Genomic DNA, 26,630 nt, shown 5'->3' with positions numbered 1-26,630 from the left:
CAACTGGGATGCAACAATTTTGGGCAGGTAAACTAAGTGAGTTTGGTCTGAAAATGTTGACATAGGACAAAGGTAATTTTTGTAATGGCTGTGCTCAGTCTGGGTCATCAGTGGCCTTTCTTTACCTGAGGAACAGAGCTTACTTTCACTGCATCATTATGCCTAACAAGTATGATAAATTTTTGCAGAAGGCTTGCACAAAGCTTGGCTCTTCTGTGAGGTTTTGTGTTGTTTACAAATTGATGAAATGCCAAGTGAATCTTAATTCATGTTAGCCTATACTACTCAAGAAGTGACTTTAAGAAGCAGAGGTTTTTATTTCAGAAGCAGTGTAAGAATTCATGCTTTACTTTATTTGCTTTATCTATACTTTACAACATTCCATTTGGATAAACTTTAGAAGAGTAATCACAGGATATTAGGGATTGGAAGGGACCTAAAGATATCGAGTCCAACCTTCCTGGCAGAGCAGGGCCATACACTCTAGCTCAGGTCACAGTGGAACACATGCAGACAGGCCTTCAATGTCTCCAGATAAGGAGACTCCACAGCCTTGCTGGGGAGCATGTTGCAGTGTTTTACAGTAAAGAAGTTCCCCCTTGTGTTGAGGTGGAACCTGCTGTGCTGCAGCTTATATCCATTGCTCCTTGTCCTATCACAAGGATGTTGTAATGTTTTACTCCTGTAGTATTGGTGGGAACTTGTCGTTGGTTGAAAGGGTACCTTTGGAAACCCATTGTAAAATCAGTATTTCATGGCATTCTATTTGATTTGTGTGCTGTCAGATGTTTCCAAAGGGTAGAGGTGAGCACTCTGGTTTAGTTTCCAAAAGTAGTTGCCAAGAAAATTGAGGTGGACGTTAACTATTACCCATTGCTAAGCTTACATGTAGCACTCTTGGCATCTAGCATGAAATGCTGAAGTCACAACTTGGTTTTCATTTGTCTACAGGCCCGACGAAGGACCACTACTCAGATGGAATTGCTATATGCAGACAGCAGTGATGTGGTCTCTGACATTAGTGCTGCAGACTCTACTTTGGCTGGCCCTCTTGCGTCAGTTGCAGAAACACAAGAAAGTGGGATGGCTGCTGACACAAGTGACACTTCTGCTAGGGACAGAGAGTTTATTTCCCCATCATCTGGCTTACCTTCTAAGATAGGCAGCATGTAAGTTTGGCCATGCTGTACTAATTATCCTTTGCTTTTTAAAAAAAATGCATGTTTCAATTTCTTGTAATCTGTTATTTTAACTTTGCAAAGGAGGTCAATATACCTGAGTCTTGCTGAATAATACCTCTTTTCTACCATCACTTCTTCAGAAAATATCAATGCAGTGTTGTAAGTAATGTGTTATGAAAGATATAAGTTCTGTTAAGTTGCTTTGTCATAGCAAATTTACAGTAGCCTTGTTTCTAAGTAGTGGGAAAAATTCATACAGTACCTTAGCTGTATTTGTGCTGTTGGAAATGCACATTCTAGGGAGGTAGTTAGAATCTGTTTAGAACTGAAACTGATTTTAAAAAAGAAAGCCAAACCCAAAAGCAACAAAAAACCCCAAACCAACAAAACAAAACCACCAAAACCTCCAACCCCAAAACTTTATATAATGTAGCAATAGTATCTGCATAAAGTCCTAATTGTCAAATAAAATCTCTCCAAGTCACTTGCATGAACCATGCTTAAAATGAAGCTTGTATAGTAACAGAGTGTGCATGTGTGAAGTTGAAAGAATCCTTTTAAGTCCTGCCCCAGAATGCTAGGGTTTGGAAGGGACCTCCACAGCTGAAGTCCAACCCCACTGCCAAAGCATGATTACACAGGGCAAGCCACACAGAAGTGCATCCAGGTGGGTTTTGAATGTCTTCAGAGGAGACTCTGCAACCTCTGCGGGCAGCCAGTGCTCTGGCACCCTTATAGTGAACAGATTTTCCTTGTGTTTGTGGAACATCCTGTGCTCTAGCTTGAACCTCTTGCCCCTTGTCCTATCATTGGACATCACTGAGAGAAGTCTGGCTCCATTCTCCCAATATTAGCCCTTCACATACTTATAAATGTGAATGAATGAGATCATCCCTCAGTCTCCTCTTCCCGAAGCTGAAGAGCCCCAGCTCCCTCAGCCTTTCCTCATAAGGAGTGTGTTCCACTTCCTTAATCTTCTTTGTGGCTCTGTGCCGGGCTCCTTCAAGCAGTTCTTTGTCCTCCTTGAACTGAGAGGCTCAGAACAGGACATGTATTCCAGATGCAGCCTCCTCACTGGGACAGAGTAGAGGGGGAGGAGAACCTCTCTTGATCTACTAACCACACCCCTTCTGATACACCCCAGGATGCCATTGGCCTTTTAGGCCACAAGGACACATTGCTGACTCCTGGTCATCCTTCTGTCCACCACTCTTCGTAGTTTTGTGTTGTCAGCAAATTTGCTGACAGTGCACTCTGTTCTTTCATCCAGGTCATTGATTAGTACTGCTCTCAGTACAAAACTCTGAGAGACTCCACTAGATTTAGGCCTTCAACTAGACTCCTACTGAACACAACTCTCTGACTTCATTCCTTCAGCCAGTTTCCAATCCACCTTGCTACCCAGTCATCCACACCACACTGCCTCAGTTTAGTTGCAAGGATGCTGTGGGTTATAGTGTCAAATGCTTTCCTGAAATTGAGATAAACCACATCTACTGTACTACCATCATCTACCCACCTGATGATATCCTTTTATGAGGAAATAAGGTTGGTTAAACATGACTTCCAATTGGTAAAACTGTGTTGATGGCTCCCAGCCAGTGACATTCTTATCCTTAATATGCCTAGAGACAGCACTAGCACTGAGGATAAGTTGCTCCATCACCTTTCCAAGGATGGAGTTGAGGCTGACTGGTCTATAGTTACCTGGGTCCTACTTGCCCTTTTTGAAGACTAGAGTTACACTGGTTTTCCTCCAGTCCTCAGACACCTCTCCTGTTCCCCACAGGTTGCACTTAGAACAGTTTTATTTGGGGAAAGTGTGACTTGATGCCAAGTAGAAACAGTGGAAAAAATATAAATTGGGACCAACATGTCTCTCTAACACATGCTTTCTCTTTTTTACTCTCTGTTGCTCTCTTTTCTACATCTACCAATGTCACAGCTGGTGACAGTCATTCACTGCTAGAGATCCTTTTCTTGGCTTTTTAGGTACTATATTGCACAGTCATGCATAAACTGAATGCACTTGTCACATGCAGTGATGTGAAAAAACTGTCCCATAGCTAGCTACATGTTGCAGATTCTGCAATTAGGCAATTTTCACTATCTGTCCTATTTGCATAATGTGTTTACAGCAGTTTCTATCTAATATACATTTGCAATGTGTTATTTTTACTGTGTATCTCTAGCATGTGCTTGAGGTGGCAATCACAAGCAGTGAAACATTGCTGATAGCAATTATTAACCCACGCTGACGGCTTTGGTGCGTTTTACAAGTAGAATCTGCTTGGAAAGAATGCTCTTGGGGGTTAGTATAGGTGAAGAAACTCACTTGTTTCTGCAGTTAGTGTGAGATCACCACAGACTTTTGAAGCTTCAAGATTTAAAACGTCAAGTGCTATGACCTGGCATCCAGGACTCAGGTAATACCACCTTTTGCCTCACTTCATCTTCTAGAATGGTATCTATTGTGAAAGTGAGCCAGCAGTGAGGCAAAACAAGAATTTCTAATAACTACAAACTGTCAATAAATCAATTCAGTCTTCAGTAGGCCTTACATATATTGTGGTTTGTTATTTACCATGTGCTATTGAATTAGTAAAAAAAAGAATCCACCATCAGTCTGCAGTTACTTCTTCGCTGTAACTGCAATGCTGTTTCAAAATGAGAACTCAGTATTGCTGTTTTTGCTGGTCATCACTGAAGGGGTGTGTGTTTGAGCCATCTGGCCACCCTATGGGCCTGTAGTGCCATCATATTTCTTGTAATAAAATAAATTCTTTTAGAGAAGAATGTGGTCTTGCCTGCAATAAACATTATCTCCTTTGTGCCACTTAAGTGGCATTCAAGAATCTAGTAGAAACAGTAACAGTCATCTAAAATGTGCATTTTCTGGAAGCAACAGAAATTAATATATGCTTAGATATAAATTTACATGTTTGCTTATAAGTGAAATGCTCTCCTCTGAAGACAATTCAGTTTTCTCAGATGTTTGGTCATTCAGAGAGGCACTGAAATGCTTATTTGGTTGAAATTCTGTCCAAGGTCTTAGTGCTGTTGTCCTTTATCCAACTTACCTACAGTAGCTTCTTCAGAGCAGGCTTGTCTATTGTGGCAGCTGTGTTCAGATGTCTCTGATATCCTGCAAAATCTAGAAGGTCACCAGAAATCTTTAGTCTTGCTCCATTTCAGGTTGTTGACACGCACCTGAGTTTTCCATCTGTGATTATGAAGTTCATTCCAACAAGAATGACACATTTCTGTTTGCAGGTTTTAAAAAACAAATAGTAATATTATCACACTCTTTACACCTTCTGTGAATGTGCCACTGTGGAGTCAAAGATGGAAGACCCTAGGGGCAGGTAGAGAGTGAGCAGTGTCTGAGTATGTGGCAGAGGTTTCTGTTTTGGTTTATTTAATCTGGTAGCTGCACAGTAGATAGACAGACAATCATGACAGTGAAAGCTGTAACCCAAGTTTGTCACCTCACTGAAAGATCTAGCCATCAGGCTGATGCTGTGATTTGCTTCGTGACACCAGGCCTTTTGCTTTTATAAATGCATATTGGTCCGGTGTCCCCCTCTTTTTATGTTCTTTGCAGACTGTGCCTGGAGATGAGGGAGCCCTGCAGAGAAATAGGTGCTCTGGCCTTGAGACAGCTGAATTCTCCCTTCCCTTCTTGTGTATTTTAACTGCTAGGCTTTTGTGGAAAACTAGACAGGTTGTCACTTGTCCTTCTTTTCTTGTCTCTTGAAGACCCTGGGCACACTCTAGGGTCTGTGCAAAACTCTTGGCACTAGGTCCTGCAGGTACAACCTTCTCCTTCCAATTAGGGCTTGTGTTTAGCATGTGTGTGATTGTTTGAGACAGTCAGTCTCAGCTAATTGAGTCAAGTAGCCCTTCTGGATTGTGTTATCCTTTTTAAATCATGTTATTGAGCATGTCAGTCTCCAGATGGATTTTTGTATCACAGACTTCCAAGGGCAACTGGTAGAGCTTTTTTCCTGCGTGAAGCTGTAGGTGCGGAGATCCAGGACTTGCAAAGCTCTGAAACCAGATGCTAGTTAGTGTCAGGCAGGTGGCCTGCCAGCTGAACATTTTTCTGTCTGATAAAGTTGTGTGGCATAAATGCACTTTCAGAATCTGCCTCTTTTGGCAAGTGTTTCCAGTCCTTATGTTAATAGAAACAGCTTCTAAATACATGGGAGATTAAAAAAAGGATCAACTGAAGCAAATGTTGTTTTTCTGATTGCCCAGCTAGTGAGAAACAGTTCCTAAGAGTGGAAACCATTCCCTTATTTTATTATCTGGCTGTGGTGAAATAATGCTGACAAGCAAATTGTCTTTTCACTGTTTTTGATGGGGAGTGAATGTCTGGGAGAAAGACCACAGTGAATGAACTAGAATTATTTCAGAGAAGGATCTAGAGAGACAAAGGATGGATAGAAAACAAGGAGGAAGGCAAGAGGGGATGGTGAGAAGCAATGACTCTACTTATAACAGATCAAAAATGGGGAAATACTTTTTTTCATTGCCTAATTTTGAATTTCATCTTGAAACATGAATATGTTAACGCAAAGTTTAATATTCAAGCATTGTTGCAATTTCTCTGTTCTTCATGTCTGTAAGTGGTCTATTGTAGTTGCAAGTTGTGGAATCTGAAATTTTAGATCTTAATCAGACCTTCCCTCTTCTCAATGATCTTAATTTGAGATTCATACTCTGCTGTATTTCTTTTAATTGGTCATTTTTGTTATTTAATTAGTAGATATCCTTTGCATATTCAGTATCTGGCTCTTCATATGGTGATAAAAAATGGAAGTTAATAAACTTAGTGTATTTCTACATTAAAATGTGATAACAAATTTACAGTGTGTAGATTCAAAAGAGACAATAAGAGAGAAAGCATATTCTGAAATGAACTACAGTTAACATCAGAAAAGCAATTTAGCAAAGGTCCTTAAAGTAAGATTCCTCTTGCTTTAGTTCTAGACAGCCATCTCTGTCAGAGAAGAAGATACCTGAGCCTTCACCTTTAGCAAAGAGAAAAGCCTATGAGAAAACAATGGAGAAGACAAAGGCGAAAGAACAAAAACTGTAAGATTCTTCTAAATCTATTTATTTATGAAAAAATCTGTGGGTTTATATTTCTTCCAGGACAGCTCTTATTCTTGCCGTTTATGTTTTTCACTGTGCAGCTTCCACATGGGGTTTTTCTGTTTGCTTTGTTTTGTCTTTTTGTCCCAGAACTTATTTTGGTATAAAATAACTTGGGAGCAGAACCATGAGAAAATGTCCTTCAAAACGTTTGCAAGAGTTGTTTGTTTGTTTGTTTTAATGTGAGTCACCAATTTCTTGAAGAAACTACAATTTCATAAAAATGTCTTCATTTTACATGTGTATTCTCTGCTTGGAGCTTTCACTGTTGGCATGTAAACTCTGAGTGTTGTGCCACCTTGTACTTGGCAGCAGTTTGTAGTCTTAAGTTTACCTTCTCTGGGAAACATCAGTAGCTAGCATTATTTTCTTTGTTCACTTAAGAAAAGAGCATCTAATGCTTGAGCCGTGTTGCATTTAACTTTTCTAACCATTCATAACCTGTTAAAGAAGATGTTCTTTTTTTCTTGTAGCTCAGATTCTGGAGCCCCAGAGGCTAGTCTGTCACCTCCTACTTCCCCACCAAGCCGGCCCCGTAATGAAATGAATGTTTTTAGTCGTCTTACTGTTTCTCAGGGAAACACATCAGTTCAGCAGGATAAGTAAGTCACAGAGGGAAGCCTCAGCCCCCAACAAAGGAATTGCAAAGTGTGCTCAATTTATCAGTGTAGTATCTGTTAGGTGTTTTGTCCTTCCGCAAGATCAGAGGAGATATTTCTTGTGGTTTGGTGTAGTTCTTAAATAAATTTTTTTAACCCACTTTAGAACCATTGTGAAAAAAAAAATCAAGAAAAGCAATTTCCTGCTGAACCTCGTTTCCTGTTTTCTAGGCTGTGTCTTATATATGTAGTTTTAAACCCAAAATAGAAAAGAATGGTAGAATACTTAGATGTCTGTGTATTTGTGTGTGTGTTTACACTTGAAAGTAGGATTTAGTTGACAATTTAGGAAATAGTGCTTTTGACAGTTATTTGGTTACTCTAGCCATTCTGTGAGTGCTGTCACAATAGCACTCTGGAGGATGGAGTGTTGAAATGGCCAGAACATCATTGTTTAGGGGTTACCCAAATAACTGAACAGACTGACATTAGGAGGTGGTCTGGACAAGGAGATGACGTTCATATCTTGTTTAGTAGAGCTCAGTTGACTCACTTAGGAGACTTACTCTAAATTTCAGTGGGCTTGCACAGAATCTTTATAGTTTTCAGTACTGATACTAGTGCTATGCAGTGCTTAAGAACTGCAGCTCAGACTTGGAATATACCTCTAGTTCCGACTGTAGCAAGATGAGAAACTGCTCTTGTCTGCTTACACTGATGTGCTTTTTATAAAACTTAGGGTGGTTTTGTTGTGTACAGTTTTGGTTTGGTTGGGGTTTTTGGTTGAGGTTTTTGTTTGTTGGTTTTGTGTTTTTCCCCCAGTGGTCTGCAGTCACCACATACCAAGGCTTTCAGTAGTTTAACTGTGCTTGTAACTTCTATCTTCACTGTTACCTTTGCCTTATTGCTCATTTCTGCCTAACTGTTTTGATTTTCTCTGGACCGACTTTGAAATCAATTGAAACCACAGCATCTGTTTGATTTGAGCTGGAAATGAAGGATATCTTAAGTCCTATTGCAGGTGTTCATGTCTGGGTTTGTGTGTGTAATTTTTCTTGTGTTTCTTAGAAACACTTAAAAATAAAAACTGCAAACAAGAAGTGAAGGCTTTTGAACTTAGGATTGTTTGCAAATTGGTGGTCTTATTCCAATGGGCTATCAATATGTTTAATATTTCTATTTTTATGCTTTCTCTACATTTAACAGGCATTGATTTTCAGAATTTCCTTTCCTTTTGATATTTTCAGCAAGCATTATATAATGAAGGTTAAATTATGCATCCATCTTCACCTTTTACTTAGTTGTCTTCTGTAAAGAGATAGTGGAGAAATAAGAAATGGCTTAGCTGGTGTTACTCAACTTCCTTGGCTGAGACAACCTGTATTATCACAGGTGTGATGTGTATCCTGAGCAATGCTGCGTACTGGATGTGGATTGGCATTGCTTTTCTCTGTTGGCCATGCTGTAGTTTGTTCTTTCTTATGGAGGCTTTACTTTGCTGATACCTATATTCTTTCTCCTCACAATTCCACCACTGTTGATTGTAGGTCTGATGAAAGTGATTCCTCTCTGTCGGAGGTACACAGGTACTTACCTCTTTCTCTTTTCTGTTTTTCTTGGCATCTCTCACTGAAGTTATTCCAGTTCTCAAGAGATTTCATTTTCCTGCATGAATTTTCCTGATACTTGTACATTATATCTCTTCTGCTTTTGCCAGAAGTCTAAAAATCTGAAATTATGGTCAAGCATGTCTTCCCTTCACCTTTTTTAGGGTGGTGGTGGTTGTTGTTGAGCATGCCATTTTTCTGTTCTGTTTTAAATGAGCTATGGTATAAAGCTTTTCCTAGACATTCACTTTCTCTTTATTTTCCATTAAAAAACAGCAGTTTTGATGCTTGTTTCTGTCCTCATTCAGTTGTATGTTTTTGTCACTAAAAATTAAATCCCAGAGTAAATAAGAATTAATAGTGGGGTTTTTTTTGTGATCTTATGATAATATCCATAGTGGCTTAAGAAGTGGAAGAAATGTCTCCATCCATGTTCCTAAGCTGTGGCTTAGGATTTTGGTACTTGGTGAAAAGTCTAGTTTATCAAGAGGAGGACAGTCAAAGGCTGATAGTAATGTGATGGTGTCCTTTTGATCACTGTAGTAGTTGTAGAATTTTTTTAGTCTATAGATTTCAGAGCACTGCACATGAATGGCTCAGGGATGGTATTTTACATGGCTTGTCAAAAGAACAAGTAGGTGAGAACAGCTGTAGACCTACCTGCGGCCTAGATGCAGCATGATCCACTGGGGAATACTATGGAGAAAATCAGGTTAGTTTTGTCTGATTTTTGGAAAACAAAAGCATGGAGACTTAAGTTACTAAAGTAAATTGTTCATGTATTCTTGAAAACCTGAAAAGGTGCAGATTGAAAGGTGAACACCTTTCCAACATGAGGAAATGAACAGCAATTTAAGGCAATAATAATAATAATAATGTTAGGGAAAAAAATCTATTAAAGGATTGTGGAGGAGTAATGAATTATGTGAACAACAATGTCCTCAGCACTAAAAATGTATAAAGTAATAATTTTTAAGACTGCACTAGAAAAAACAGGTAATTGTCACCAAGTTAGTACCAGGAAGGACTTTGTTCCTGTATCAAGCTTCTGGCAATAGAACAGATTTTTTTTTTGCATTTTCCTAGATCATCTCACACTCTATTTTGTGAGATAGGGGCTATAGTTTAGTTCCTATTTCTTGGAGTTGTGTGTAAATCCCAGAAGAGGATGACAGCAAGTCTTAGCTCAGGCTGGTCAGGTCACACAGTTTTTTGCATGTCTGTGGGGATTATCTTGAGTTTTTTCTACGTTTCAAAAGTCACTGGTGTCTGTGTGTATATCCAGTTGCATGCATGGGATTTTAGAATGCTAAATAAATATTTGGTGAGCTGTGGAGTTTTTTCAACTGAGTTATAATCATTTGGCACCACCACAGAACTGGCTGTGAATTCCTGGGAAGATTCCTCTGGGGTTTCTGTACTCCAACCATACTCCTTTTAGTCATTTGAGTAGAAGCACAGCATTGGGTACAGAGTACTGAAAGGAACCTTCTTCAAGCACACAAGTTAGCTGCAGTTCTCCAAGTCTGCCCATAGAAGGTGTGAAATGCCTGCTGAGCTTGGAACTGGCAGTTGTTTGCTGCATTTTTCAGACGTGCTGTTTAGATTAAGGTGTCTTTATGCAGTTTGTTGTCTTAAGGTTGGTTCTGGGCATCCAGGAGCTTTAAGCACCCTGGTTCTTTCAGCATTAGACTGACTTCCACATGTACCCAACATTCAGCATTTGTTTTTGTTTGGTTTTGTATGTGCTTTCCTTTAACTGATAGTCCAGTGTTGACACTCACTAAAGCTAAGTACTAAAAATCCTTACATAGTTTATAGATGTTCAGCTGTTTTCCCCTCACACATAAGAAAATTAGGTTAACTTCTTCCCCTATTTTAAAGTAAATGATCTATGTCTATTACTATGTCAAGCTCACATTTTCCTCTTCCCTGTAGGGGGATAATTAACCCATTCCCTGCTTCAAAATGCGTCCGATCATCTCCACTTCAGTGTATCTATACAGCTGAAGGGCATGCCAAGGCTGTGCTTTGTGTGGATGCAACCGATGACCTTCTCTTCACTGGATCTAAAGGTTGGGAAAGTTCCATACATCTCTTGCCTACAGAGGTTGCTTTGATAACTTGGGGTAGTGTGATGTTCTCATTGTGTTTAGTGCTGTAAACACAGTGGAAAATTGAGGATCTGTTTTGCAACATGAGGAAAGATTTCCAATAATATGTTTTTAATTTCCATGGATAATATTTGTCTGTGTAGTGGAATAAGTAACTGTAAAGAATATCACTAACATTTGTCAAATGTTACAATGTAGCCAATCCTAACAGTGTATGCAACATAATGTGCAATGTAAAATAATAACCTCAAGTTAGGTATAGAATCATAGAATCAACCAGGTTGGAAGAGACCTCCAAGATCATCCAGTCCAACCTATCACCCAGCCCTATCCAATCAACTAGACCATGGCACTAAGTGTATAGAGGTGGGAATTAGCCTATCTTTGTCTGCTCCTAAACTGTGGCCTTGAACTAAAAACTGGGTGGTTCTTTTAGTCTGTCATTATCCAAATTTACAGCCTCTAAACTGTCTGTGTCTTTACTTTCCTTGAGATGGAATTTTATCCTTATAAATTACTATGGGAGCTAACACACACAACAGTTAATCATTAACCTTGCTTAGTTTTGATGACTGTAAATGATGTCCCTGTGTATTCTTTAAGAGCTCTTTAATTAGGCTATTTTTCTGCAGTGCATACCTATGTGGAGCAATGTCTGTGCATGAATGAGTTCATGCAGTGCTTTAAGTGACTGCATTTTGGAAAATATTAATCTTCTGTTTGAGAGTTTTACTATTTTTACACCCTTATTGTTTGTTTTTCTTTAGATCGCACCTGTAAAGTCTGGAATCTGGTAACTGGACAAGAGATTATGTCTCTAGGAGGTCATCCAAATAATGTTGTTTCTATAAAATATTGCAACTACACTAGCCTGGTCTTCACAGTCTCAACCTCTTATATCAAGGTGTGGGACATCAGAGATTCTGCCAAGTGTATCCGGACATTGACGTAAGTATGCTAAACTTTAAATGCCAAGAGTCTAAATGAGTCTTATCTGTAGGTAAATTTTATTATCTGATTAAATTACACTGTATTGCATTATTTGAGTATACTATTTTCTGAGTTTGTAAGTTTTCCATATGTGTTCAGGTTAAGCCCACGTGGTATGGGTAATACATGGAAAACAAAAAGAGTTGCATCCATGGCTGTAGTGTTTTATCACATGTTCACTATTCCTAACTGGCATTTTGCTCAGGTAAAAAGGTTTGTTTTTAAAAGATATGCAAAGTAGGAAGAACATAACAGCAATGAATGGTTTGGTTTCTTTTTTCTATTTTTTTTTTTAACTCATTCCTCTCTGTACTCAGATCTTCAGGCCAAGCAATGCCTGGTGATGTGTGTTCAGCAAGTACTAACAGAACAGTCACTATCCCAGCTGGAGAGAACCAGATCAATCAGATTGCACTAAATCCAACTGGCACATTCCTCTATGCAGCTGCTGGAAACTCAGTGAGGATGTGGGATCTGAAAAGGTACTGATTGTCAGCAGAAGAAAATGTTCTTTGTGTGGTTACATATGCATATGAAAAAGGCAGTGCGTATGAAACAAATTCAGGGAAGTGTTTCCTACTTACAGTAATGTTCATAATCTGGGCAAAATATGTTGAAGGTGTATAGATCAAACGCTCAGTGCTGTGGCGGTTACTCAGATAATGGAAGTGCTTATAATTTCCTCATGTGTTAAGGTTATGTAAAATGTAGAAATGACTGGGAAAACCAAAATTATTTGTTTAAGATAGGCGCTGTAAAACAGATGCTTGTAAGGTGACAGCTGCTATGATAGCACTTTTCCAAACAGCACCTGCTCCACCAAAAAAAACTATGTTCAAAATAGAAAGAATACTTTGAGGGGTCTGATTTGGCTGTACTATTACATTTCACATAAATAGAAAGTTTTGTTCACCTTTAACATAGATTTAGCATTTAGTCAGGAGTATGAGCAGTAGAATATATATAAACCAGAGCATGAATAGTGAAGACAAGGGGGAGATAAAAAGATCTGTTCTTACAGAAACTGTGCTATAGACTATATTAGGTCTATGGAAAAATAATAAGTCCTCATTTATTCTCTTACTCTTGAAGATTTCAGTCTACAGGAAAGCTAACTGGTCACCAGGGTCCTGTTATGTGCCTTACTGTAGATCGAATTTCCAGTGGGCAAGATCTTATTGTCACTGGTTCAAAGGATCATTATATAAAGGTAAACTATTTTCTTACTTATTTTAACTCTTTACATCAGCATGGCATGTAGTCATTGTCAGAAGTGACTCACATCTTCATATTTTGAAGTCTGATAACCAAGATGGAAATTATTTCATCAGTTATAGACTATAAATAATGTTCGGTCTCAATAAATGCTTATCTCTTCAGTGTTACTTTTATTTTATGATGGAACATAGATGGATGATTATCTGTATTTAAATTTTTACTTAATTCCCCACAAGGCTGACAGTCTTCAAGAAATATTCCTAACACCTATTCTCAAGTAGTATTTAGCTCCTTGAAAGTATCATAAGTCAGTGTCACTGCTTTGGAGTGCAGGCCAAATGGCTTAATCAGAGGCATTATGTGTGGTCTCCACAGAATAGAGTCTTGAGGTCTAGCCCAGGCTCTTGCTTAAGTGTTAAGTTGTGAACTAGGGAAGGAGGTAGAGGTCAGCACATCACAGCCAAGATGCCAGTCTGTTTGGTGTATTCATTAGCACACAGGTTGCTTTGTGTTCAAAGAATAGCCAGTGGCATTAGAATGCTATCCTGATTCTTGCCATTGGGATGAATTTTTCAAGTACAGGGAAGCGGTTTTGTGGGGGGTTATGTTTGTTTAGGGGGTTTTCTTTTTCCTTCTTGTTTTGGCCCACCTCAGCCAAGGGGTTTTTGAACTCACAAGCTCCTCTTCATTAGGACTGTGCCCAAACCACTAGGCTTAAAGGAACTATACGTAATCCTCCCCATAAAGCTGACTGTTGTGCTGCAAATAACATAAAGCCAAAAAGAAACTGGACAAGATGTGCTAGCTTGTGAGGGAATAACCTTTGTTCTGGTTTTATACTTCTCACACTGGAAAAAAATTCTAACACCTCCGGGAGGGGCACAAGAGTTGGAGCACAAGTGAGTTTGTCATTGAGTTAGGCTTTCTCCTTTTATCCTGCACTTGTTGCATGCTTGGCTGTGTGCTACACCAGTCACAAGAGACAGCCTGGGATGTGGGTGTGTGGCTTCTTGTTTTAGACTTCACATTTGAATCCTGTCAGCAGTCTCTGTGGTTAGAAGCCAGAGGGTTCTTAGGCACTGGGCAATAGAGAGAGGCTCTTGGTAGTTATTCCTTTGCAGAATTTAGAATATTGGGTTAGTTAGGACCTACCATCATGGCACATTAATCAACGAAGAACCTTAGTGGGAACAACAAAATGTAATATAAAGACAGTTTTTTTCATGCTACTGTGATGGTTTGGGCTCTTACCCGCCCCCCCCCCCCCACTTTTGAATTTGCCCCAGCTAACTCAGACAGCCTCTGGGAATATAAATGAAGCTATTTATTTTACAGCAGCAAATATACAGGCAGCTATTTACAATATATACAGTTATATACAGAAATATACAAAGGATAAACAATACAGAAGCACAACTTCCCTCCCAGAAACCTGAGTCCCCAGGAGGGGCTCTCAAACCACCCCAACACCTCCCCCGGCCCTCTCAACCTTACCCCAGTTCTCAGAGAAGAAGAGAGGTGCAGCCAAGAGGTTAGGGAGCAAGGTTAGTGGGAGCAAGGTTAATGAGATGTGATTAGGTCTGAAAGCAAAGGCAGAATGAAAGACAAAATGGAGAATGTTTTACTTCTTCTTCCCAGAGTTCTCAGCGTGACTGTGAGAGAAGGAGACACAATTGTTTTTCATTTCACTGCCTGTTATCTAGTTCTTTTACCAAAACATTCTAGCTTGCTTCAAACTAGCACAGCTACCAACTCCTGTGACAAACAGGGAGATGGAAAAACATAACCATCAACAGTGAGGAAATATATCTGCTGTTTTCATGTGCTCCTTTGCTGTGGGCAGGCCATGTAAATCCTTATGAGGCTGACTACTACTTGTCTTACATCACTAGAATATCCAGGGCTATTTTGGCTGTGTGTGTTCTGCAAGGTCAGTCTGTCTGTAATTGCTATGCTACTTCAAAGAGCATAAATGATTTCTATGTGCATAGTCAGAGCAGCAGTTTGGGAATTCTCAGTGCTTCTGCGTGTGAGTATGTCCACTGCAGGTAGTCGGTCTGGTCACAGATAATGTTCCTCCTTGCCACTGGAAACTACTGTGTACTGAGCCAGGGATATTAGTCACCTCAGTCCAACTGCCTAATTTTTCTGGCATATCATTGAACGTTTTTGTTACAATTGGAATTGCTGTGTGTTAATTGAATGTGGGACCTTTTAAACTGCCTTTAACTCACTTAAGGTGTTCTTTTACGCTGCCAACCTCTCCATTTTTTTCCCTGTTAAATTCATTCTTTTTAAAAGGTCAGTGAAGAGCAAATAGTAGGAGATGAAATCTGACATTTGCTTGTGAAACAGAGGTAGTGGTTTGAAAAGTTACAGCTTCACCTGTGGTACTTCTGGCTCACTACAGTGCAAAATGAAACGGGGTTGCTTAGACTGCTGCTCTAGGATCAAAGTCATGGGACTACAGAATCATAGAATGGTTTAGGTTGGAAGGGACCTCAAAGATCATCCAGTTTCAACCTCCCTGCCATAGACAGGGACACCTCCCAGTAGAACAGGTTGCTCAAGACCTCATCCAACCTGGCCCTGAACATCTCCAGGGAGGGAGCATCCACAACCTCCCTGGGCAACCTGTTCCAGTGTCTCACCACCCTCACTGTAAAGAACCCATTCCAAACATCTAGTTTGAATCTCCTTTTTTCCAGTTTAAACCCATTACCCCTCATCCTGTCATTACAAGACCTTACAATCAGTCCCACCCCAGCCTTCCTGTAGGCCCCCTTCAGATACTGGAAGGCACTATAAGGTCTCCTCAAAGCCTTCTCCAAGCTGAAGAGCCCCAATTCTTGTAGCCTGTCCTCACAGCTTCAGCCTTCTGATCGTCTTTGTGGCACTCCTCTGGACTCGCTCTAACAGTTTGATGTCCTTCTTGTGTTGGGGGCTCCAGAACTGCATGCAGTACTCCAGGTGGGGTCTGAAGCAGAGTGAAGGGGGAGAATCACCTCCCTTGCCCTGCTGGCCACACTTCTCTTGATGCAACCCAGAACGTGGTTGGCTGTCTTGGAGGAAGAGTGATTATGCCTCAGTTAAAGAATCCAGTTTACTACCCATTCATGTAGCCCAGGCAAGGGAGAGAGGTGTCTAGTCCATGGAAAGCATCAAGATGTAATTGTAACCCCTGCTGAAACACCTTGTTTAGGAAAATGCATGAATTCCTGCAGCAGCCTGTGCAACTCTCCCTGTTAGTCATATTTCTCGTACTCATGGACTTTTGTTTCTCTAGTTCACCACACGGATATACAAAATTGTCCTTGTGAAGATACAGTGTGTTCTGTAACCACATAGTAGCACTTCTTTCCAGATCAGTCTTCTCTGAAGTCAATGAAACATGCCTGCATAAGGCAAAAGGTGGAAAAAGAAAGAAGTGGTTCTAGTAGATAAATTCTGTCAAATATACATCATGATACAGTAATAAGACTTTCCAGGTTTTTCCTCTGAAGTTAGTTCCTGCATGTCATTCAAGCTGGTTAGATGGCAGTTCATTTTATTTATCATATTTGATTATTTACTTATTTCAGATGTTTGATGTGACTGAAGGGGCTCTTGGAAGTGTAAGCCCTACACACAATTTTGAACCTCCTCATTATGATGGCATTGAAGCACTTGCTATTATGGCAGACAACCTTTTCAGTGGATCCAGAGATAATGGAATTAAGAAATGGGATTTGGCTCAAAAAGACCTGCTTCAGGTAATGGAAAAAAAAGTGCAGCTAATGTGACAGTCATGCTGTGTTTTCATGATATATAAATTTTCAGGCTTGTACAATCACAGAACCTTAGAATGGTTTGGGTTGGAAAGAACCTTTTAAAGGGCATCTAGTCCAACTGCCCTGTGGTGAGCAGGGTCATCCTCAACTAAGTTGCTCAGAGCATTGTCAATCCTGACCTTGAATATCTTCAGGGAAGGGACTTCAACTACTTTCCTGGGCAACCTGTTTCAGTGTTCCAGCACCCTCGTGGTAAAGAAGTTGTTCCTGACATCCAATCTAAGTTCAGAACATCACCCCTCTTCCTATTACTACAAGCCTTTATGAACAGTTCCTCTCTAGACTTCTTGTAGGCCCCTTTCAGGTACTGGGAGCCTGCTATTAGGTCTCCCCAGAGCTGCCTTTTTCTCCAGGCTGAACAACCCCATTTCCCTCAGCCTGCTTTCATAGGGCTGGTGCTCCAGCCCCCTGAATCATTGTCATGGCCCTTCGGACTCACTCTGTCAGGTCCATATTCTTCCTGTGTTGAGGGCTCCTGAGCTGGATGCAGTACTGCAGGTGAGGTCTTACCAGAGCAGAGTGAAGTGGCAGAATTACATCTCTGCTGGTCACACTTCTTTTGATGCAGCCCAGGATGCGATCAGCATTTTGGGCTGCAAATGCCAGCCTTATTGATAATGAGGATTGTTCTGACCTGAACCCTGCACTTGATCTTGGTGAACTTGGAGGTTCACTTGGGCCCACCTCTCCAGCTTGTCCAGCTCCCTCTGCTGACATTATGTCCCCCTAGTGTATTGACAGCACCACTCAACTTGGTGTCATCTTCATACTTGCTGATGGTGCTCTCATTCCCACTGTCTGTCATTGCTAAAAATAGTAAATAGTAGTGGTCCCAGTACAAACTCTTGACGGATACCATTTGTCACCCGTCTCCATCTTGACTTGGAGCCACTGATCGTGACACTCTGGATGTGACCATCCAGCCACCTCCTTACCTACTGAACAGTCCACCCATCAAATCTGTATCTCTCCAACATGGCAAGCAGAGTGTTGTGAGAGAACTTGTCAAAGGCCTGGCAGGTAAGTCCAGATAAGTGACATTCTTAGGTTGTCCCTTGTCCACTGATATAGTCACTCCATCATAGAAGGTCACTAGGTTCATCAGGCAGGTGTTTGCCCTTAATGAAGCTATACAATGACTATTCACTTCAGATACAGATGTTTTAGTAAGGAAGACACAGAGCGCTAAGAAGTCAATTGTGTGCTTGGTCTTTATGCTAGGAATGCAGCTGCTCTTCAGTGTATGTAGCATCAGGAAGCTTAAATGCTTAACCTTCTATTTTAGCTCTGAATTTGCAAGCTTTGGGTTTTTTGCTCTGGAATAAAAGTTAGCAGTTGCCTCCTTTGCAGTTGAAACTATTGGATGTCCTTGTCTTTGACAAGCTGGTGAGTTTTGGACTGGAAAGTCATTAACGATAATCAATGCATTAGATCAGTCTACAGAATATTTCCTTATGATGTTTTACAACTTACCTCCTCCTCAGAGTCTTCTCTCTTAAAAGCTTACTCTTTAAAGCTCCATTCATCTTGTTATGCAGTGCATGCACACACCTAATAGTTTGTTTGTTGTTAGAAGACATTTACTGTAAATTTTCATTGGAGGTGGAGGAGGGCAAAAATGGGATTTTAGAGGAGGCTGTGCAAAAAGGAGTTCAAATCTAGAGCAACTCCCAAGTTAATTTTAAGTTGTTTTGACATGGAGAACTGATTGTTGGCTATTTGCTGTAAGCTAGTCTGTTCTTTTGTATCTTATGAGAGGTTGTGGAGGTAGAGCTATAATTAAAGTGGATTCTGTGTGAGAAATGGGAGGCAGATGATTGTCCTGGCTTGGCAAAGCTTGTATTTGGTACCAATAATTTAAGAATTTTTTGAGGGAGGAATGCATTTAATGTGTAGACTGATAAAAATGAAACTTGTTATATAATAGAATGTTAAAGTTTTTTGGACATGAGAGAATAATAGGTCATTTTAAGAAGAAAATTTCTATCTAGACACATTTAGTATTCCATAAATACACAAACATTTTTGACTTTCTTTCAGAATTGCCCAGTTAGGTGACAGTTCCTTTTCATAATACTACTAAGACTTTACAGTTAAACTAAGAATTCAGAAATTCAACTTCTTACAGAAAATCTTCATCTGACCATGTTGGGACATAGAATCATAGAGTTGTAGAATCAACCAAGTTGGAAGAGACCTCCAAGATCATCCAGTCCAACCTAGCACCTAGCCCTATCCAGTCAACTAGACCATGGCACCGAGTGCCTCATCCAGTCTTTTCTTGAACACCTCCAGGGACGGTGCCTCCACCACCTCCCTGGGCAGCCCATTCCAATGCCAATCACTCTCTCTGGGAAGAACTTCCTCCTAACATCCAGCCTATACCTACCCCGGCACAACTTGAGACTGTGTCCCCTTGTTCTATTGTTGGTTGCCTGGGAGAAGAGGCCACCCCCCACCTGGCTACAATGTCCCTTCAGGTAGTTGTAGACAGCAATGAGGTCACCCCTGAGCCTCTTCTCCTGGCTAAACAACCCCAGCTCCCTCAGCCTCTCCTCATAGGGTTTGTGTTCCAGGCCCCTCACCAGCTTCAATGCCCTTCTCTGGACACGTTCCAGCACCTCAACATCTCTCTTGAATTGAGGGGCCCAGAACTGGACACAGCACTCAAGATGTGGCCTGAGCAGTGCTGAGTACAGGGGAAGAATAACCTCCCTTGTCCTACTGGCCACACTATTCTTGATGCAGGCCAGGATGCCATTGGCTCTCTTGGCCACCTGGGCACACTGCTGGCTCATCTTCAGCCTACTATCCACCAGTGTCCCTAGGTCCCTTTCCTCCTGGCTGCTCTCCAGCCACTCAGTCCCCAGCCTGTAGCGCTGCTTGGGGTTGTTGTGGCCAAAGTGCAGAACCCTGCACTTGGCCTTGTTAAATCTCATCCCATTGGCCTCTGCCCACCCATCCAGCCTGTCCAGGTCCCTCTGCAGGGCTCTCCTACCTTCCAACAGATCAACACCTGCTCCTAGCTTGGTGTCATCTGCAAACTTACTGATGCTGGACTCAATCCCCTCGTCCAGATCGCCGATAAAGATACTGGAAAAAGAAAGGAGGACCACAGGAATAGAAAAGACTTCATCTTCTCGGAATTACTTGAATAAAGTTGCAAGATATCCTCACACTTGCATTTTAGTCTCATTAAAAATGCATACTTCATAATGTTTTACCCTGCAATTACATCAGAATCAGAATATGGCAGCAGAAGTCAAGTAGTATGTTCCAAAGGATGAGTTTTATTACTTCTCTTACATTCTTCTTGGTATGTGTGCACCCCATGGTTTTTATGCTTCATGTTCCCCTGTTTGGTAGTTTTATAAGTAAGATGTAATTATAATTATTTCTGTTCTATAAAATATGTGTTTTTAAAGGAGGTGAGACTAAAGCATTTGACAAAATAATAGAAATGTGCATTTATTTACTGTCTTTTCTGGGGAATGAAAAAAAAGTGCTGTTACTTTTGCTAATTATGTGGTAATTCAGGGCCCACTGGCAGTCACATAGTGTGAATTTGGCCTCCTGGTCCAAGCAAGGACAACGTTTTAGTTAAGTCTGTTTACTCAAGCCCTTTCCCGGAAGAGTTTTGACAGTCTCCAAGGCTACAGATAGCAGACCTGCTCTGGGTGACTCATTGCATTCCTTAAACTATTCCTATCCACTCAGAATTAGTTGTTGCACCTTTCTTTCAGTGTATACGCATGAATGTTGCAGGTGAAGGAAATTTAGAGTACAGGTGCAAGCATTTCCACAGAGGCCCTGATTTGTCACAGATGTTAGAGAAGTCCAATCCTCTACAATTGATGAAAATCACTTAACAAACAACTTTTTCAGAAGAGTTCAGAGTTTGTCTGCTTCACTTGGTGCTGTACATCCAAAGCCACAAAATACTACTGTGACAAAATTAAGCTTTTTAAAGTGCCTCTCCACCTCCCAGTTTCTTTAGTGCTCCAGGACCAGTCCAGCAGTATTGTGGTAGCAGTTTATGTTACAAAAAATGCCAAAGTGATGCTAAAAAGCTGAATCCACTCTAATATGAGAGAGACAGCAACACAAAACACTTCCTACCAAACTGGAGATGAGCCTCTCCTGGTTCCCTTAACAGCCCAAGTTTGCCATATTTTTTCCCCAGTATTAGTACCAAACAGCTGTTCATATTAGACAGTCTGTGCAGTGTTTTGCTTTCTGAGTTACCAGGGAAAATGTTGGTGTACTACTTCAGTAAAGAATTAATGTATTTTTTGTTGTTACTTCACAAAATCAATTTATAATTTTCAATGGGGAAAGAAGGAAGGCAATTACAGAAACAGTTTCTGTCTCCCTCATGTAATTTTTAGCAGTGTTTTTTATTTTCTTTTTATGTGTTTGGTAGCTGTTTTAAAGGCAGACATAAAACATACAGAAGCCACAAGTCAAATATGCATTCAGATACACATTTGAACATATAGAACAGAAACTTAGGATAATGCTGTGTCAGGTCAGTTGTGTGTATTGGATTTTCTTCTTGTTTTTCAGTAGTATTTCACAAAGAGAAAGAAAATTGTGATATAGAAGTAGCCTCATGGAAGTTAGTATCCTCCTTACAGTAAAGGAGAAGCCCCAGGACTCAAATATAGCCAGAGTCATGGAGTGGATCAACCACAGAACTTGGCATTTTTCATCTAGAAGCCATTTAAAACTTCTCTGCCTTCTTTTTCAGCAAGTTCCTAATGCTCATAAAGACTGGGTGTGTGCTCTTGGGCTGGTACCTGGCACCCCGGTTCTACTCAGTGGCTGCAGAGGAGGCACCCTCAAACTCTGGAATGTGGATACCTTCGCGCCCATTGGGGAGATGAAGGGACATGACAGCCCTATAAATGCGATCTGCACCAACTCCAGCCAGATTTTCACAGCAGCAGAGTGAGTGTTTCTTTTGCATGAGTCTTTCATTTCCATAGCTCCTGCTAGAATTCTGTCCATGCAAATGCATTTAGGAGATCTTCAGTTGTCTAAGTCACTTCATAGGGACACGGGCAGGGCTCCTCATGTTTGCTAAATGCTGACAGCCTGACATAATGATCTCTAAAGTGGTGTGCATGCACCCCAGGGAATGTACAACACAATCCATTGGAATGCAAGAGGGAAATATAAATGCACATGAGGGACAGGTGTACTTTTAAAAATTTTTAGTGGTGGAGTGCATGGACAAAAACCTTTGAAGACCACTGATCTGCAGGATAGCAAGGAGGTTTTGGCCATAGCAGAGAACTCAACCAGCTTGTCTATACACTCGGTCTATCTACAGCTGGTGCTGGCTTGTGGGAATTTCTTAAAAGCTGTGGTGTGTGGTTATGTTTTGGGGGAGGGTTGTTTGTTTTTAAGTGCCAGTGTATAGCAGAAGCTTTGCAAACCATCCTCCTGTCCTTCTAAACACCTCAGTTTGAACATTTGCTTCTTCAGTTAAGTGAGAAATTTTGAGTATCTGAAACCTCATGGGAACTTGACCAAGAAAAATAACCTCCTTCTGGAGAAAATAGAGGAGATGGCAGCAGAACCTGCTTAGTGATGTAGTCTGAGCACAGGAGCTGTGAAAGCTGTCATGTTAATCTTCTAATGCCAATCATGGAAGCTTCCGAATTCTGAGATGAAAGCAGATCGTTCTGAATTGAAGCAGGATTTCCATGTTTAGTGGCCACTTGTAGTTTTCAAAGTACTAATAGAAGTAAAGAAGTCAAAGCTTCTCTCTGTTTGCCTGAAGATTAAGATACAAGCACCCCAAATATATTCTTTATTACCAGTGCAAGAAAATACCAGTATTTTGATTGACACTTATAACATTGTGGCGAAGGTCTACAGAACTTAGGGTATTCTGACAACTGGCACTTAAGTGAAGACTCAAGTCAGAAAACCCCTACAGTGTGATAAAGTCTGTTCTGACTGGTGCCTCCTGTTTTGTTGTTTGGTTTTTTTTCCTAAGATGGTTAAAAGGAATGAGTCGGTGTTTGCTAGTCACATAGCTCAATGTTTGTGAGAAACTCATCACTTTTCTTGCACAGAATAAAATTCTATTTAATGAGACTAATTCTTTCACTTTATGGTAATACAAGTTACATAACCTGATGCGTGTGATACTTGCACATACCTTACAGATGTGTAAATAATAATTGTTGCCAAAGGTACAGAATTAGAGCTTGCCTCTCCTGGGCTTCTGAACACCAGCTCACTGGTGTATGTGTGCTTTTGTCACAGAGACACCTGCAAAAGAGACAACAGTAGCTACCTGAAGTGTGGTTTTTATTGCTACCAAAAATTACCCAGTGGTATGACAAAGGGTGAATTCCAAGTTCCGTGGTCAGGCAGGGATGTGCTACTACACAACTCATTCCAAGTTAGTAGCAATATTTTTCTAGAAAGATGAGCCAGTACATATATACACTCGCTCATGAAAGGGAAAGCCTCCTGCTCAGGGCTACTCAGAAATGGGTTCACTCACCAGGAAGCAGAGGGTTCTGATGGATGTGGTTTTTTGTGGGGGGGTTGTTTTTTTTTTTCAGGGGGGAATGTGGTTAGGGACTTTGTAGGGTCTTGTTCTGTGTTTTTGTTTGTTTATTTTGTTACCTTTTTTTATAGACTGATACCTCTCATGAGAAGGCAGCATGTTTTGGGCCCCATTTGATTTAACCTGTTCAAACTTTTCACACTTGTTTCAATGGCAAGAAGCAGACTTGTCCTGTTGACTCTGTCTCTGATTCTGTAGTGCACTGCCTTTTTGCCTGTCATCTGTTGAGTTGCAAATAGTTACATGATGGAAGCTGTTCTTTGATGTGACCCTCCTTCAGCTTATTACCATTAGTTGTATTTTAAAGATGCAGAGTAGAGTTTTGGTCTCATTGGAAACTATCTTTACCTTTAACCACTTAGGCAAGTGTAGTAGCCAGTGCTGGGAGAACATTCAAGGCTCTTAAATGTTGTACGTCCTAAATTGCAGAATCTCTTGGAGGTGGAATGAGCCTTGTGTATCCATTAAAGAATCTTATTTTGGAAAAAAGTCTTTCTGAATAAGACATACAAGCTTTTAAAAGAGTTCCCCTACCCTCCTCTCCCCACCTGGTACCGAGTCTAAGTCACCTAGCTCTAATACTGCTTTGTGGTGTGTTTGTGTTTTCGGTTTTTTTTCAGTGACCGGACTGTGAGGATCTGGAAAGCTCGGAATATAATAGATGGACAGATCTCAGATACAGGAGATGCAAGTGAAGATCTTGCCAGTAACTGAAATTAGGGGGATAATTAATGTATTGATGAGTTTCAGGTGCACTCTCTGCAGTTTGCTGCATGCTCACTAGGTAAAACACTGATGATGGGAATGAACTGATGAATAAGAGTAAACTCTTCTAATAGACCTGCTGTCCTTAAAATATGTACTGTATTTAAGAGGAAAAAAAAATCACCTCTTGGTAACACACTTGTCTCAACGGTCACATATATATCTGTGTCTTGTGGCTGAAGTTATGTGCATATGTAACATCTGCAATTTAACTGGAAATCAGTCTTATCTAATGATCATCTCAGAATTATAACCTGGAATATAAACCAAAAATGCTCTGCTGTATCTCACTCACAAATACGATTAGTTGTTTTGCATTTTAGGGTAGCAAGAGGATGATGATGTCCCACTAACAAGCCTTTGATTACCACAGGAAGTTTCAAGATTCTAAAGGTCACTTGCACTCATTTTGGGAAAGTGAAGTGAATAAAAGATGGGAAGGAGCTGTTGACGACATGGCTGTATCCTGCTAGCAACAAATGCTCTGATTTGTGTTAATGTTAGCATATAATCCTTGTTGACCAAAGTTGTGCAGCTATGTATATTTTGTGCTCAGGACTAGAACTCAAATGCTCATAAATTGGTATGTTTTATTAGTGTTTTGCCTATTTTCTGTAATGACTTGGTGTTCTTAATATCATGACAGAAATATACCTTAATCTATTTTTCTGATGGATTTGTTTCTGTCATCTCACATTTTCTTTTTTAAAGCAAAATGTCTTTCTTTTTATCTAATTTTATATGCTGCTAAATGTATTTTAAATACACTGTTTTGCAAACCTTGGCAGTTACTTTGGGAACTGAACCATGTGTGTTGGAAAAAGCTGTGTAAATAGATGGTTGTACAAAGAAAATATCTTACCTTGTGCCTGTATGACTTCTGAAACTCTTAGAGTGTGGATATTGAGGGAGGATGTATATTTACCCTAATGCTCTGAGTATTAATTTGTAAATTCTGCAAATTAAAATATTATGTAGATTCAGATAGTGTTTGGATATTGAGGGGGGTTTGTTTATGTTGGGTGTTGGCTTTTTGGTTTGTTTTTTTTTGTGGTAGTGTTTTTGTTAGTTTGTTCTGTGGTTTTTGTTTGTTTGTCTCCAGAAAAGATCAGTCTGTAAATTAGAGCTTCTGTAGGTAACCCTTAAATAAAGATGTGAATGAATTACTTTGTTTTGTCTTTTTCATCATACTTGCTCACCTTGCAAAAGCCCAGAGTATATAACGCACAATTTTACACAGTGTGGTAGAATAGCTTGCACATAGGCTGTTCTGGTAGCCCACATTTGTTCTTGCTGGCTGCTGTTTGTGTTTTGGTATGATTTAGGAACACTAGTAGAATTCACTCGCAGACTTAAGAGAAAGCAGATTGCTTTTCTCCTTAAGAGGTGACAGCTCTTACTTTATTACATATGGTCTGTCAAACAATGAAAATGTCTGATGTCCTTTGCAGCTCATCTTGAGAGATGAAAATGCATACTGCTTGCAACTTGAAGTTACTGATTTAGTCCAAATTTTGGCAGCAATGGTACATATAGTTAAGAAACAGATTAGTTAAATAGGGTAGTTAAAATAAGCAACAACAATACCAATCATTCTTTATCATGTTTTTGACTACTCAAGAGGTACACACAAGATTTGGGACCATATCACAACTTTGAGCAAAACTACCAGTGGAGATTCAAGAGACTTTGTGTGCCTAGTGGAGGGTTTCTGTGCCATTGGACACTGGAATGGGGTGCCCGGGGAGGTGGTGGAGTCGCCGTCCCTGAAGCTGTTCAAGGCAGGATTGGACGTGGCACTTGGTGCCATGGTGTAGCCTTGAGCTCTGTGGTAAAGGGTTGGACTTGATGATCTGTGAGGTCTTTTCCAACCTTGCTGATACCGTGATACTTGGCCCACTGATTTAAGACCACTCACTGTTGGCTACGTAAATGATGCCAGCAGCCGAATGTGTATGAATGTCACCTCAGAAGCCTGGGTAGTTCAGTGTTTTCAGTGTGTGTCTATGTGTAAGATTCATAGAAAGTGGCTACCTGCTGCTGGGCTGCTCTGATTTAGTGGAGCATACGGTGAGGGGCTGTTGTGGCAGCAATCTAAATTGCAGCATAGTCTCTCTGCTGATGCTTGACAGCACAGACACTGTTTTAGGATGCTGTCTCCTGATAGACACCAATATAGAAAATGCATGCATGGAAAGATATTATTTGTTTGTTCGTTCTCAATCTGGGAAGTTACTACACCTGAACCAGATGGTACTACAGAATACAACTTTACTCTGAAAGTTGTTGCCGTGAAGTAACTGGAAGAAAGTTTTCACTTGGTAAATGTCAATACTGGTCTTGTTTTAATGGCAAATTCGACTGGTTGGTTAATTTCTCCAAACTTACAGTTTGTACAATAGAGCTGCATATTTGACAAGAGATAATACAACATTTTTAAAAGGTAAGCAGTGGACACTGATTGTCTGAGGATGTTTTATTTTAAAAAAAAGAAAAAACCAAACTGAAGGTGTTCTGAAAGATGAGTTTTCTAAGAATCCGTGGGAAAAACATTCTTTCTTAAAGGTGGAATTCAGA

The 26,630-nt window shown here is 40.3% G+C and overlaps 1 protein-coding gene across 7 annotated transcripts in view; it reads left to right on the top strand.

Moving 5' to 3' along the window:
* The window catches only part of KIF21A (kinesin family member 21A), a 91,472-nt gene extending 66,256 nt beyond the window's left edge, over nt 1-25,216 (top strand). For 5 of the 7 annotated variants that reach the window (XM_064142473.1, XM_064142470.1, XM_064142469.1 and 2 more), the window contains 11 exons: nt 952-1,169; nt 6,171-6,281; nt 6,815-6,943; nt 8,488-8,526; nt 10,486-10,622; nt 11,429-11,609; nt 11,969-12,133; nt 12,744-12,861; nt 16,451-16,621; nt 21,450-21,649; nt 23,909-25,216. In XM_064142473.1, the coding sequence (XP_063998543.1) occupies nt 952-1,169; nt 6,171-6,281; nt 6,815-6,943; nt 8,488-8,526; nt 10,486-10,622; nt 11,429-11,609; nt 11,969-12,133; nt 12,744-12,861; nt 16,451-16,621; nt 21,450-21,649; nt 23,909-24,002 (1,563 nt within the window). In that variant the 3' untranslated portion in view covers nt 24,003-25,216. The remainder of the gene's footprint in view (nt 1-951; nt 1,170-6,170; nt 6,282-6,814; nt 6,944-8,487; nt 8,527-10,485; nt 10,623-11,428; nt 11,610-11,968; nt 12,134-12,743; nt 12,862-16,450; nt 16,622-21,449; nt 21,650-23,908) is intronic. The other 2 variants (XM_064142474.1, XM_064142476.1) reach the window with 2 other exon arrangements.
* The last annotated feature ends 1,414 nt before the right edge of the window (nt 25,217-26,630 follow it).

This window comes from Pogoniulus pusillus, chromosome 4 (genome assembly GCF_015220805.1).
Source record: "Pogoniulus pusillus isolate bPogPus1 chromosome 4, bPogPus1.pri, whole genome shotgun sequence".
Lineage (NCBI taxonomy): Eukaryota > Metazoa > Chordata > Aves > Piciformes > Lybiidae > Pogoniulus > Pogoniulus pusillus.
The sequence above is the reverse complement of the archived record's forward strand: the minus strand, read 5'-3'. Positions and strand labels throughout refer to the sequence as shown.